At 31.8% G+C, this 15,228-nt stretch overlaps 1 protein-coding gene and 1 long non-coding RNA gene across 17 annotated transcripts in view; one reads left to right on the top strand and one right to left on the bottom strand.

Moving 5' to 3' along the window:
- Positions 1-15,228, top strand: part of LARP1B (La ribonucleoprotein 1B) — a 103,701-nt gene that overhangs the window by 54,050 nt on the left and 34,423 nt on the right. For 7 of the 10 annotated variants that reach the window (XR_012058944.1, XR_012058941.1, XM_031691840.2 and 4 more), the window contains one exon: positions 10,347-10,470. The exons of the other annotated variants lie outside the window; for them this stretch is intronic. Coding sequence is in view for 5 of the 7 variants with exons in the window: in XM_031691840.2 (XP_031547700.1) it covers positions 10,347-10,470 (124 nt within the window). In the remaining 2 variants the exon portion in view is untranslated. The remainder of the gene's footprint in view (positions 1-10,346; positions 10,471-15,228) is intronic. 10 annotated transcript variants of the gene reach the window in all.
- The window catches only part of LOC140685695 (uncharacterized), a 90,427-nt gene that overhangs the window by 45,488 nt on the left and 29,711 nt on the right, over positions 1-15,228 (bottom strand). For 6 of the 7 annotated variants that reach the window (XR_012059034.1, XR_012059026.1, XR_012059027.1 and 3 more), the window contains exons 2-3: positions 11,658-11,785; positions 2,296-2,419 (exon numbers count right to left, since the gene is read on the bottom strand). This is a non-coding gene — a long non-coding RNA (uncharacterized lncRNA). The remainder of the gene's footprint in view (positions 1-2,295; positions 2,420-11,657; positions 11,786-15,228) is intronic. The other variant, XR_012059025.1, reaches the window with a different exon arrangement.

Genomic DNA, 15,228 nt, shown 5'->3' with positions numbered 1-15,228 from the left:
ATTTTTATTTAGAATTGTAGGCTTGTATCAGTTATTCCATCACAGGCAGAAGCAGAAGATCATAATTGTTACATCATAAAATTAATGTCTAACGATATTAAGTCCTCGCAAAGAATGGTACAACAGGAACTCATAAACCATTTTTGGTGCTAGATTAAGTTGTTATAACCATCTTTTTTTTAAATTGAAGTATAGTTGATTTATAGTATTAGTTTCAGTTGTATATCATGGTGAGTCACAATTTTTTTATAGATTATCCTCCATTTAAAGTTATTAAAAATATTGGCTATATTCCTTGTACTATATAATATATACTTGAAGCTTATTTTATATATAGTAGTGAAGGCAGCCAGTTGGCTTGATTTGAAGGGGGGAAATGGAGAAAAGAGAGGTGAAGACAGAAAGTAACCTCTGATGCTAGAAGTGGGTAGACTATCTCTTGAATAAATGTTAAAGTCTTATAATTATTGCTAAGAACAGTGATGATGAAAATCTTTTGTTTCAAAGAAAGTGTGTTGAAGAGTGACCAATAATTCAATATTGAAGCAATATGTAAGTCAATAAATGAAAAACAAATCAGTTTCTAAAGTATCTCCTTCAAAGATAGTGTTACAATGCAGTCTTTGTAATTTCTAAAATTCTAGCCTACTCCTTCGTTAATGGAGTTGCAGTGATGTGTAACACAAATGTACTTATTAATATCCTGATAAAGATAAAATTTATGAAAAATACACAGTTTACAATCTTTATTATTTCTTTAGTAAAGAAAAGTTGCTCAACATTGATTGGTCTAAGAAGATCTAGGTATGTGAATTCTCTAATGCAATGGAGTTAAATGTTATTTGGGAATTAGTTCTAGAGTTCTTTTTAAGTTGAAAATTGAGTATGGCCAAAATACTCTTTAAAACTCCTTTAAGCCACTTGTAAAATACATATGTGAATTTAAGTATAGCCCTGCATCATATTATGCATATTATATTTATCATATCTATAGTAATGTAGCAGGATCATATTTGTAAAATATTCGAATATTTACTATTTTAGCAAATTTGTGAAGATTCTAACTTGGTGACCTTGTTCATGGTCATCTTTTTCCTAAGAAGCTGATTTTTAAAATAATTTAACTTTTAGTCAGTGTGTCTCTGTGTTTCTCAACCCTTTTTTAAAACATGAAAGCCTTTAGTTGTAAAATTAGGTTCCTGAGGTTATGGTAAAAGTGTATACCTGTTTGGACACTTTTAGTGGTCAGGACATTATTAAAACATATACTTCCTTTTGTTGGATTTTTATTTATGTGAGTTAACACTTTTGGTTTTAATTATATCAGTGCATATGTTCACTGAGTAGGATGGTGGTTGCATTAAAAAATAATCACTTGAAAAAAGTAATTGTTATTGCTGAACAAGTATAATCAAATTTCTATAAGTTAAGTATAAGTACTATGGCACTTTACTGAAATTGAAGTTTGTTTGGGTAGGTGGAATGGGACCAGACTGTGAAGTTTCTTAAGCTGTGTAGGAATTTAGAATATGGAGTGATTGCAGTTCTTATAAAGAAAAGGAGTATAACCAAATATGGTTTAATAAGATTTAATCTAACAGAGGCATTAATGTAGGTCAAAGCAGGGGAGGGCAGAAGTTGAGTTTAAACTTATTTATAATAGTCCAAGGGTAAAGTGAAATGCTGAACCAAAGGAATAGCATTTTTTTAAACAAGTATTTATTAAAAACCAGTTATATTCCAGGCTTTGAGAGAATTGAAGAAATGCCAGAATTGGGAAAGGATTTTAAAGAAACAGTTCATTGTACCATTGCGATAGAAATAGAAACATTAACAAGAAAAGACTGGGAGGAAATGATACTGAGATCACATTTGGAAATGTTGGGTCAGTGTCATGGTGTCTATTTACGTAAAATGTCTTTTATCATCTCTCTATATCCTAGAGATGATAAGAGAGCCAGAAATGTAGATTTTAGAGTGTTTAGTATAAAAGGAAGAATTAAAGCTGAAAGAATGATCAAACTTTTCAGACACTGAAGAAATAGAAGAGAGGGAGCAAAAGAGATAGGAATGTCTGCTGGCGGTTATTAGGAGAAAAAAATAGAAGTAGTTATTTGTAGTTTTACTTGAAGAAGGCAAGAAAATAAATGGTTTCAGAGATCATGATCCATAAAGAGGTATATTCTGGCTCATCTATATCTTGAATTTTTTTTCACCACTCGTTTCTTACTTTTTCTAAGATCAACTTTGTCCTTAAAATTTGTCTTTTCCTGATGTTTACCCCATTGTACTTACCATCTAGACTGCAGTTCATATATTGGATGAATAGGAGGTCAGGAAGTTGAAGCACCGAGAGTTCTTTAAAGAAATGTGGCTGAGAGAAACCTTCCTTGCTGGTTCAACTTCCCCTTGTCCTCTTCTTGACAATATGAGTTATAAATAAGTACAAAATACATACTTTTGAAAGATATTTTTAACCTGTATTAGTTTTCTATATATAGTATAAACATATTTATATATCAGAAATATAAATTTATATTTTATTCCCTCCAAGTCTTTATTTAACCTTCAGAAAAGTTTTAAGTATAATATAATGAACAACAGTATAACCTTCACCTAGATTCAACATTTGTTAACATCTTACCATATTTGCTTTCTCTCTACATAATACATATGTAGATGTATATAATATATATGTACATTTTTCTGAACCACTTGAGAGTTGTAGACACTATGCTACTTTATCCCCAAATGCAAAGCTTGTGTCTCTCAGAAACAAGTATATTCTCCTACATAACCAGAACTATCAAACACAGAAAATTTAGTGTTGATAGACTGCTGTATCTAATATATATAGTCTATAGTTAGATTTCTCCAGTTGTCCTAATATTGCCCTTTAAAACTTACTTTTATTTTTTTGATACCAACTCCAAGAATCACACATTATGTTTAGAATTGTATAATTTTAATATTCTTTAATTTGGAACGGTTCCTTGGCTTTTTTTTTTTTACGACAATGACATTTTTGAAGAATCCAAGAATAAAGGTCAATAGTCCCTCAGTTTAGGTTTGCCTGGTGTTGCTACATGATTAGTTTCAGGTTAAATATTTTTGGCAAGAGTATTACATAGTTGATGTGCCCTCCTTAGTACTTCACCTCAGGAGACATAAGATGTCAGTTCCAGAATCAGTCATTTAGTTATCATGGTCCACCATATTTCTTCTCTTCATATTTCTTGCAACAGGTGAAGGTACCTGATTTTCTTTGTAATTAATAAGCGATCTCTGGAGTGATATTTTAAAACTGTTTCCCAGCAATCTTCACTCAGTGTTTTACCCTCCATTGATGATTTTTGCCTGAATCAGTTATTACTATGGTGTTTATAAGATGATAATTTTTTGTTATTCCCTCTATGTTAATTAGTTGGCATTCTTCTGTAAAAGAGAACTTTCCACTCCTTTTTTTTAAATTTTAACTTTCTCTTTTCTTTTTATCTTTTCAGTGTCAGTATACCATTGACACTATATGGTGTCTAAAATGTATACCATTCCATTCCTGTCATTCATTTTGATGTTCAAAGTGTTTCATGTTTGGTCAGGTTAGAGCTCTCTCAAGATGAGTCATATATGCAACTGTTATATCCTCATTTTTTAGTACTTTTCATAGCTTATGGCATGACGAGGTGGTCTGCTTGCCTTTACTGGGGGGTGTTTGGTTTTGTGTGTGTGTGTATTAAAATATACATACAAAAATTTACCACTTCAGCCATTTTTAAATGTACTGTTTTTGATTGCTTTTTAAATGTGGTTTTCCCTGGTTGTATCCTTGACCTGCTTCTTTTATTACTTTGTTACCTTGTCCACAAGTGAGAGAATTTACTCCTAGGTTTTTAATCATTAACTATATGCTAATGATTTCCTCACGTCTTTGTGGGACTCTTGAACTATATAACCAGTAGAACTATATAACCAATATTCCAACTGTTTCATGTTCCACAGGTATCTCATTTATATTTTGTCTCCATTTAAAAAAATTAAAGGAAACATACCCTAATTCTGTCTTTTATATTTTTTAATTTTTGTTGGGTGCCTTAGGAATCTTCATCAATTTCTGACTTCCAACATTTGTCACTAGGTCCTGTCCATCCTTTCCTATCCATCCCTACTGCCATGTGACAGTTCTGGCCTGAACCATCTCTCCATATGGTTTGTACCCTAGGCTCTTGGCTCTGGTTCATTTCTTTCTAGCTTTCCTCTTGTCCAAGTTGTCTTCCTCCTTTCTTTCTCCTTTCCTCTCTTCTTCCAAGCAAGTGAGGGAATTTACTACCAGAAGCCCAAGAAGCAGTACTTGCTTCCTGGCATGTCTTTATCTAAGACTGCAAGGAATGATTTGGCATTTCTCTACTCCTATCTTTGGTCTTCTTTCCTCTGTGTTAGCTTCATTTAAGTCAGGCTTTCTCCATGAGGTGGCAATGATGGCTGCAGATAGTTTCAGGCTTACTTTATTTTCAAAGTAAGTGATCCCAAGGAAAATAATGCAAATTCCTCAAATTTCTAAAATATTAATCTGACCATTTCCCTAATTTTCTTAATGTTCTTCAGTGCTTCTTTACTCTCTTCAAGATAAAGTTCAAATTCTTGGCAAACAACAGTTCATAATTTGGCTCTTACATATGCATCTTCATTGTGCCACTGCTTTCAGTTTTAAAAGTTATACTCCATAAATACCAAGTTGCATGTGTTATTTCCTCTGCCTGCAGTATTGTTTTACATTGTTTACTTGCCAAACTCGTTTCATCCTTTAGATTGCAAAACCCAGTTCAAATTTTACTTTTCCCAGGAAATACCTCTTCAATAGCTTTTATTTTTATCCACCTCAGGAAAAAAATCACTTTTTAAATTCTAACTTTTTACCTCATATGTGCCTATTTTTAACTTATACTGAAATGTAATTAACTTGTTTACAAGTCTTTCTTATCCACTGATTATTGTCTCTTTGGTCCCTTTTTGAGCAAGACAAGGTATAAATTTATAAAAACAAAAACAAAAATTAGACTTTGGCTGTACATCCGGTTGTGCTAGACTAGGTAATTCATATCAGCCCTTCTGCTGAGAAGAACTATAAAAGTAGGTTTAAAAATCTACATGAAGGCACACTGGCACTAACAAGACAGTAAAGAATCATGTGGTCAAAATTTGGAAGAAGGAAATCTAAAGAAGTAAGACTGGCATTCAGGTCTGCACTTCCCTTAGAGGCATCTGCCAGTTCCAGAAGAAGCAACTGAGAAACTTAAAAGAAATTTTCTGAAAAACTCATGGGCTTAGAGTTCAGAAACTGGGGGGGGGGGGGGGCATCTAGTAGGCCTTCCAGGCTTTGGGAACTCTAAAGGCCTATATCCTAGAATATTAGGGTGAACTTAAAAAGATGTGATCTCAGTAGGGTAAGCTGCTTCTTTTTAAATTTTATTTATTTATTTTTGTCTTGAAGTAGTGGTAAGCTTCTAATCATTTTAATTCCTTATTGGATTAACAGGCTGATGCCTGTAGCTGCTTAATTGAAGCAAACACAATTTCTTTCTGGAGTAAAATACCATGCTAAGCCTCAGATTTTCAGTAATAGTGTGTGGCCCTCAAAAAATAATTAGGCATACAAGAAGACAAGATAAAAAAAAAAAAAGAAACAACAAAAAATAGAGACAGATGCATAGAAATCCAGATAAGAGTTATAAAATTCACTTTAAATTTGTTGCTGTTAACATGCATTTTTAAAAAGATAAAATGGAGAATTTTATAAAAGAAATGAAAATTTTAAAAATGAATTTAATTGAAATTCCAGAAATGAAAAATGTAACTCTGTGGAGTGAATTAATTTAACAGTAGAAAAATACAGCTGAATACAGAATTACTGTGATGAGTCAAAAAAAACCAAAAAATCCAGATTGAAGCATGGAGCAAAAAAAGATGAAAAATACAGAAAAGAGTGTTAGAGGTAGGAGATACAGTCAAAAGCTCAAACGTACATTTGATTGGATTCTCAGAAGAGAGGAGTGAGAGGATAAGGCAGAAGTACTATTTGAAGAGATTATGGCTGACATTTTACCAAAACTGATGAAACATATAGTGAGGGATAAATTCAGGAAGTCCAAAAAACTCCAAAGAATATAAATACAAAGAAAACCACATCAAGGCCATAATTTAAAATTGCTGAAACAAATAACAAAAGCCAGAGAAAAAAGACAGATTTCTTTAAAAGCATCAATAGTAAGACTTACAGCTAACTTCTCAGCAGAAATAATGGAAGCCAGGAGACAATGGGATGGTATAATCACAGTACTGGAAGAGAACTAGTGTTAGGAAATAAAGATAAACAAATCATTGAATAATACATTTAAAATAAGTGAGTTTTATGGTTTGTAAATTATATCTCAATGAAGCTATTTAAAAATGAAATAGCCATCAGACATACAAAAACTGAGAAAATTTATTTTCAGCAGATATGCTTTAAAGAAATACTAAGGGAAGTTTTTTAGGCAAAGTAAAATGATTCCAGAAAGAAGTTGAAGGTACATAAAGGAATGAAGAGCAATGGAAAGGGTAAATATGTGTAGATTTAAATAAATAGGGACACTAACCACAACAAAGTTGGTGTAACTCTATTGATAAAGTAGATTTTTAAGGCAAAAAGAATTATTCAAGATAAAAAGGGACATTTCATAACCATAAAACATTTAGTTGCCCCAGAAAATATATTAGTTTTGTATACATTTAGTAACATAGCCTTAAAATATATAAGACAAAAATTGACAGGTGCAAATAGTCAAATTTATAATCACAGGGAAGATTTTAATAAATGTTATCAAGAAAAATCCAAGATACAGCAAGCAGATGAAAAACTCACTAAGGATGTGCAAAATGTGACCAACATAGTTAACAAACTTTGCTTAATTGACAAATGAAATACTACATCCAACATCTGCAGAATTCACATTCTTTTCAAGTGCACATTGACCCTTATCTCATATCATACACAAAAAGTCAGTTCTAGATATATTGTAGTTCTAAATGTAAATTCAAAATAATAAAACTTATAGATTAAGGTACTATCTCCATGATCTTTTAGAACAGAAAGATTTATTAAACAGGAAATAACACAATGAAGGAAATGATAGATAAAATATACTACATTAAAAAGAAGGTTTTCACCAAAAGACACCATAAGAGTGAAAAGGCAAGTTACAGAGTGTAAAAAGGCATTTACAACATTTTATAGAGAGCTCTTACAAATCAAGGGGAAAGACAACTCTATAGAAAAATGAGCAACAGAAATAATCACCTCCCTAAAAATCTATCCAAATAAAATATACTAAAAGTTTTCATCATTATTGGTAATCTGAGATATGTAAATTAAAACCCCAATGAGGTAACACACCTATCAGTCAGTGCCTACATATTTAAATTTTTCAAATTTTTGAGATAATTACAGATTTAGGGGAAATTGGAAAAATAGTACCGAGAGGTCCAGTGTACTCTTCACCAAGAGCCCTCCAAAGTTATATCTTAAAATTAAAATACAATATTAAAACCAGGAAATTGACATTTATTATATATGTATGTGTATAGTTCTATGTCATTTTCTCATATGTAGATTCACATAACTACCATTAAAGTCAAGACACTGAATTGTTTTATCACCACCAATATCTCCCTTGTGCTATTAAACTCACATCCACCTGCCTGCCCTCTGTTTCTCATCTGGTAGCCACTCTATAATGTCATTTTGGGAATGTTTTATCAGTGGAATCATACAGCATGTTACCCTTTAAGACTGATATTTTTAAATCATGATGCCCTTGAGGTCCACCAGAGTTGTTGTGTACATCCGTAGTTTTGTCCTTTTCAAAAAGACTCAGTTTTTAAAAACTGGCAATACCAAGTGTTGATGAGAATGTAGAGCAATAGGAACTTCAATATACTACTAATGGGAATGTAGTTAGGTACAACCACTCTGAAAAAGTATTTGCTATTTTCTACTAAAGTTGAAATGTACTCCCTGATTCAGCATCTCCAGTCCTAGTAAATACTCAATGAAAATGTATGTCTGTTAACCAAAATTATTGTTTTGGGAAGACATATTTACAGCAACATTATTTATAATAGCTGTAATCTGGAAAGGACCTGAATGCTTATCAATAGTAGAATGGATTTTTTTAAATTGTGGTTTGATCATACAGTAGAATACCATAGAGCAAGGATGGACAAACTTTTTCTGTAAAGAGCTACATTATAAATATTTTAGGCTTTATGGATCATACATTAACTGTGGCAACTACTCAACTCTGCAGTAGCAGTGAAGCAACCATATGCAATATGTAAACAAGTGGATGCAGTTTTGTTCCAGTAAAACCATTTACAGAAACAAATTTTGGCCTTTGCTGACCTCTGCTATAGAGCCACAAACTATAGATGAATTTCAGGAAGATAAGTTTCCATGAAAGAAGCTATACATTATGATTTTTTTTATAAAGTTCAAAAACAGGGAAAATGAATCTATAGAATTGAAATCAGCATATTGCTTATCTTTAGGAAGAAAGAGAGGGTAGTGACAGAAGCGTGAGTACTTCTAGGATGCTAGCAATGCTATCTTTACCGGAATGGTGGTTCTGTAGGTCGGTTCACTTTTGACTACTCATTGAGATAGATGCTTATGATTTATGCACTTCTCTAGGTGTGTGTATGTATATGTATGTTTGTGTGTTATACCTTAATTAGATTAAAAAGTTAAATTTAATAAAGGGAAATATTATTTGTGTTTCCATCAGGATAGAATTGTGTTTCTTCTTCTCTGGCATATGATAAATGTACAATAAATGTTTTTTGAAGTTGGAGGTGCTAATAGCAAGCTCTATAAAGGACAGTGACGAGTAATGATTCTGAATTAGCTTGAAGAGCTTATTAAAGACTTTGGGGAAAGCAATTTTGGTATGGGGCAAGAGCTGAAGTAATCATTTAAGGCATTTTCATGAGAAGATAATAAATCCTCACTTAAAGGGTAATGGGATCTAATAAATGGTGTGAGCTGACAAGTAATTATTTATACTAAAGACCGAAGGAAAAGATTTTTTTGGTTAGCTATTAAGAGCAAGGTACCATAACTATTTTGTAATGATGGTGTTTAATTTGGTTCACCTAACAAATACTTTTTTGTTTTTCTAACCTGCTTATACCCTTTTTGGATGTTACTCTGTGTAGGGTCATGGACCCATTAACACTGAGTTATGTCCATGATACACAGTTTACCAAAGAAAACCTCTAAGATGTAGTAGAGTGCAAGCAATCTCTCAAGCTCTTTTTTTTTTATACCATAGCTTACGCCAGGCATAGATGGTCTTTATGCACTAAGGCCAAACAACATTTCAGTAGAGAATGGCCTCCACTTCTGTAATGCTTTACATGTGTGTAGGTCAGGGCAGGAAATGGTCAAAGTGACTATGTAACAATAGTTTAGAAAGGGGATGCTTTAGAAACTCCCGGGGTATGGATGGGCCCATTTTTCCTTTGAGCTAACAACTTAGACCTGCTGAGCATCCTTGCTGCCAAGCTTGTAAAAGGTTTAGAAATGAATCTTCCAGAGTCATCTAGATTTATCTTTTGTCACATGTTTCCCGTTACTACAAAATAAGGTAGAAACTTCTTGGCTTAGTATTAAAGATCTTCTAGTAGCTTTCTCCAACTTATCAGGACTTTTTGTCACTGGTTCTACAGAAACTTTCTCTCAGTGAATTATCTTTCAATAAATAATTGCTTATTCCAAGCTTCTCATCTTTGCTCACATTACTGAAAATTTAGGATACTTTTCCCTTTCTCTAAATTGTCATCAGTAGGAGCTACTTTTGTCCCATCCCTTCTGTGATGCCTCCCTTATGATCTCAATTCTTATACCAAAGAGCATCACTATTCATATACTAATATTTTTATGTGTACATTTCTTTTCATCTAACTTGTACACTTCTTAAGGGTAGGGAACATGTATTAGATTACTTTGTAGCCTATTCTGTAGTATTCTAGTGATCTTATGTGTAAATGCTCAACAAATAATGACAAGAATGTATACTCTTATAATGTGTAACTATAAAATATTCATTATATTTTAGGGTTCTCAAGCTTGTTTTAACTGAATATTAACTGTTATTAAGTATAATGCTTTATTCTTTATTAGAACATCTTCTTTTATTCTGTTGCAATTAATCCATGTTTTTAAAACTCATTTTTTGAGATTGGTATCAATTGTTGTCTGTTGGTTACTCTGTTAGCCAGTTTAGTAATTAGATTCCTTCATTCTACTTCAGCAAGAAGTTGAGAACTTTAAGAAGCTAAATCTCATTAGTAAAGAGCAGTTTGAAAACTTAACACCTGAACTTCCTTTTGAGCCAAACCAAGAAGTTCCTGTAGCACCTTCACAGTCCAGGCAAGGTATGTAAATCTGCTTTTGTGTAAGTGTCTGAATAGTATTAAGCAGTTCTAAATTGTTTTTAAAGTTTGCTCTTTTGTATTTGTGGAAAACATTTAGGTATCTGGTAAAAGACTTGAAATTTTAGAACTCAGCATTTTTTTAATCCTTTGGTGAACTTCAGAACATTTTAGAGACTTAAAAGTACAAATTGTAAAAGGACAAAGTTTGAATCCCACCTTACCCTTGGTGAATAGGCAAGTAGTTACAAAGGTGATCTAAAAGTTGTCTGCTCTAACATCAGATCATGCTAAAACCCAAACACTTACTTAAAAGTATACAGAATTGGTTGGTTCTTTATGTGTCTCATTTGATTTTTGAGATTGCTGGGAATGCTTCTCTTCTCTAAATAAGGAAAATTTTTCACTGGCCTGATTCCTTAAAATATACCACTAGCATCATTCTTTTGTTTTAAGGCCTTAGCTTTGTGTGAAAATGTAAATACATTTAGGAGATTCATAAATTGAATCTGACATTTTCAGGCAAGTGTAACTAATTTTGTTACAGGCTTTCCTGAAGGCAGATTAAAGAAAAACTTAATTTGAGTAACTTCAGACATATACAAAACGAGAGCAAATTGTATAATGAAACCCTGTGTATTCATTACCCATTAGCTACTTAATCATCTTAGAGCCAATTTTATCTCATCTCGACTCCACTCATTCTCTTTACCTCCCACTGGATTATTTTGAAGCAAACTCCTAATCGTACTATTCATGTTTTTTCATGAATGTGTGTTTTTAAAAGATAAGAACTATCTACTTTAACACATAAATAACACAGAGTACCATTATCACATCTAAAATTAACTAATTCCTTAATATAAAATAGTTTTCAAATTTCCTCATTCATCACTTAAAAAAAAAATTCAGGATCCATATAAGTTCCAAACACTGCAATAGGTTGATATGTCTCTTTTAGTCTATAGATTCACACTGTGTCCTTTTTCCTTCCATATTACTGTTGTAGAAATGAGATTGTTTGTCCTGTAGAATTTCTCACATTCTGGATTTTTCTAATTACATCTCCATGGTTTTACTCAACCACTTTTCTGGTCCTGAATTTTCTTTGTGATTTTGATACCAAGGCTTGATCTGATTCAGGCTCAAATTTTTGCAAGAATATGTCATGTGTAGTATTGAATACTTACACTAGGAGGCACATAATGCTTGACTGTCTCTCTTTTTGTGGTATTGGTAGCCACTGATAATCACTGCTTGGAACTTTTATTTCACAAGTGGCTGCAAAATGGTTATAATTCTGTTTTCATCACTGCTTCTGAATTTAGTAGACAGAAAAAGAAACAATGCTATTTACCATCACATCAAAAAAAGTAAAATACCTAGGAATAAACCTACTTATGGAGGCAAAAGACTTGAAAAACTGTAAGATACTGATAAAAGAAATTGAAGACTACACAAATAGATGGATAGAATACTAAGTGAAGTAAGTTAGAGAAAGACAAATACTGTATGATTTAACTTATATGTGGAATCTAAAAAGTACAGATAACTAGTGAATAGAGACTCACAGATATAGAGAATAAACTGGTAGTTACCAGTGGAGAGAGGGAAGGTGGGAGAGACAGTATCAGGGTAGGAAAGTAAGAGGTACAAATTATTAGGTATAAAATAAGCTATAAGGATAAGGATATACTGTATAGCATGGGGAATATAACCAATATTTTATAAAAGCTGTAAATGGAGTATGACCTTTAAAAATTCTGAATCACTATATTGTACACCTGTAATTTATATATTGTACATCAACTATAACTCAATTTTAAAAAAGAAAATTATCACTATGATCTCACAAATATGTTAGATGGGTTTTACTCAGTAGTTTTTGATACTTAGTTTATTGACTTTTAACTCCAAATCCACCTTTCTTTACTTTGTTCTGTAGTAGTGGAGTTGGACTCAGCTTTCTCGTTTGCCAGCTGGCTCCATGTTAAGCTTTGTCAGTACTCCAGTTACTACTGAGTTGGTCAATGCTTCTAGGCCTTTTCAATTGAAAGAGCTTGGAAATTATTCTAAGGAAAAATACATTATAAATTTATGTTTATATTTTTTGTTCAAATTTAGGATTAAAGGTTTTTACTTTAATTTGTTAGATTTAATGTTTTTATCACCTTTTACACATGAAAAAAAACTTTGTTCCTAACCACAGTCACAGAATTATTTGTTTATGCTATGATATAATAGTCTCAGGAAAACAATACTATGAAATAATATTACTATGAATACTAGAGTTGATTAAACTTTTTAAAACTTCATACTTTTAAACTTTTAAAAATTCTCAAGTGTATTCTGCTAAGGATTTTCAGTCTGCTTACAAGATTTTTTTGTGTTGTTTAAGTACATAAAATTGGTAATGTATGCTCCTCACATCATAGAATTAAAGACCCAAGAGATGAATTTTATTTTATTTATTTATTTAAATTCCCAGGGATCCACTTTTAACTTAATAAATTAGGCCATACAATACAGTATATTTAAAATCCAGTGACTCATAGTGATTTAAAGTTATTGTTGAAATCAGAGTTAGTATATTTTTTCATGATAAAAGGAGAAAGTGATCACATTTTAAATAAACGAAGATTTCAAATTAGCATCTTTATTTAGTTTTAAATCTTGTAAGAATTATTAAAGAAATATGCAAAGTCTTTGAATAAAGTACAAATTAAACTCTGTTCCCCTGATAATCTCAATCATTTTTACTGCTAACTGGGCAAATAAATTGCTCTGTGCAAAGGGAAAAAAAAAGAGCCCTTCATTTCAAAGGAAAAGAATCAGAGGATAAGTTTCACAGCTATAAAAATAAATATGATTTATTTAAAAATGGAGCCTTCTTAAAGACAGTGGTCTGGTCAACCATCAGCATCTTCCATTGCCAAAAAGTAATTATTCTCCCATATGCACATTTTGGATTGTGCCGTATCTACCATTTTCCATCTTGCTCATTTTACTTAATGTCATCATATCATGGGCACTTTCTCAAGTTGTAAATCCCAAAGAAATGAATTTACAATGCATAAAATTAACAAATAATTAGAGGGAAGGGGCAGGGAAATAGATAAGCAATTAAGAGATACAAACTACTATATATAGAATAGATAAGCAACAAGCATGTAGTATACAATACAGGGAAATAAAGGCATTGTTTTGTAGTAACTTTAAATGGAGTATAACGTATAAAAATATTGAATCACTGTGTTGTACACCTGAAACTAATATAATATTGTAAATCAACTTTACTTTGATTTTTAAAAAAATCAATGTAAGAAAAAGATTAAGATCAGTAGAAAAAGTAGTAAAACATGAGCTGGAACTTCACATAGAGGGAAAAACACTCTATGGCCAGTTAATATGAAAAGATACTATACTTCTTACTGAGATTTGCCAATTAAAATCTCAATGACATACCATCTTATAACCTAACAGTTTCACTTTGAGATACTCTTGCAAATGCTCACCAAAGGGAACATTTATAGCAAAATTGTTTATAATATAAAAAACAAATGAAAATTTTTAAATGCCTATTTATAGTAGAATATAAGATGTAGTATAAAGGAAACACATGTTAAGGAAAAATATGCAGCAGTGGAAAATGAAAGAACTAAAGCTACATGTGACAAAATGATTTAATCTTAAAAGTAGAGGATGTGTAAAATAAGGAGTTCAGTCAATTCCATCGTATATAACTCATGGGTACATGCATAGCACATAGAAATCATGAAGGCCAAGGGAAATTAATAAAGAAATTTTATATAGTGGTTTACTCCTGAGAGAAGGGAGGAATCCCATTTGAAAGATCTGCACATGGGTTTGCCTGCATCTGGAATTTATATATTGGTCTAATTGGTGGTTTTGTGGGTATCAGCTCTGTGTTTCTTAAAAATTTTGCCTTCCTGGGTTATAAATGATTAAGCTCTGTTAAGTGAAGTCTCAGGTATTTACCAAAAGATTTTTTTTGAATAATGTTTTTGGAAAGCTTGAATTTTTTCCATATTTAATTTCTTGTTCTCATTTTCATTTCTAAATCAATTCTGTTTTAAAATGTATATGTACATTTGTTAATCTTTGTGTTCTATAATCTCTAATTTTTAAAAATAGTAACAGAAAAAAATAAACAAAAATTAAGAAGATAGAAATCAATATAATATATTGCTGTGATAAGAAATGCTGTATAGATTAACTCTCAGAAAAACAATTATGGACTGGATTTAAAGAAAATTCAACTCTATACTGTTTGTATGTCATAAATATGCAGAAAGATTTAAAGGTGAAAGATTGGGAAATGCTATAAAACAATACTAATACAAAGAACTCATATTGCTATTACAAAATAGAATTTAAGGCATAAATAAGGTGTTTTTTTTTTTACTGCCTTTAATATCTGTCTTCCTGTTTATCCCTGATACCTCGTTCAAGCAAGCTTCTACCCCTCACACTGCAAATCTGGTCCCCTCCTCAACCCTGGCAAATTAGCTTTTGATAGTGACTCTGGAGATCTCTGTGTTTAAGAAGGATCACATCAATCCTCCTCTTCCAACATCAGCATTAGATCAATCATTCTGTCTTGAAACACATTTCTTCTTCTTTGACCCTATTAGTTCTTATTCTACTTCATGAATCTTATTTGCTAGTTCTTCCTTTTTCCCCATTTCTCCAAGCTTTGGATGCTTTAGGATTTTTTGGTCTTCAAATTTCTTATCTTTC

This window comes from Vicugna pacos, chromosome 2, assembly GCF_048564905.1.
Source record: "Vicugna pacos chromosome 2, VicPac4, whole genome shotgun sequence".
Classification (NCBI taxonomy): Eukaryota; Metazoa; Chordata; class Mammalia; order Artiodactyla; family Camelidae; genus Vicugna; species Vicugna pacos.
Note: the sequence above shows the minus strand (reverse complement) of the source record. Positions and strands in the feature narration are given on the sequence as shown.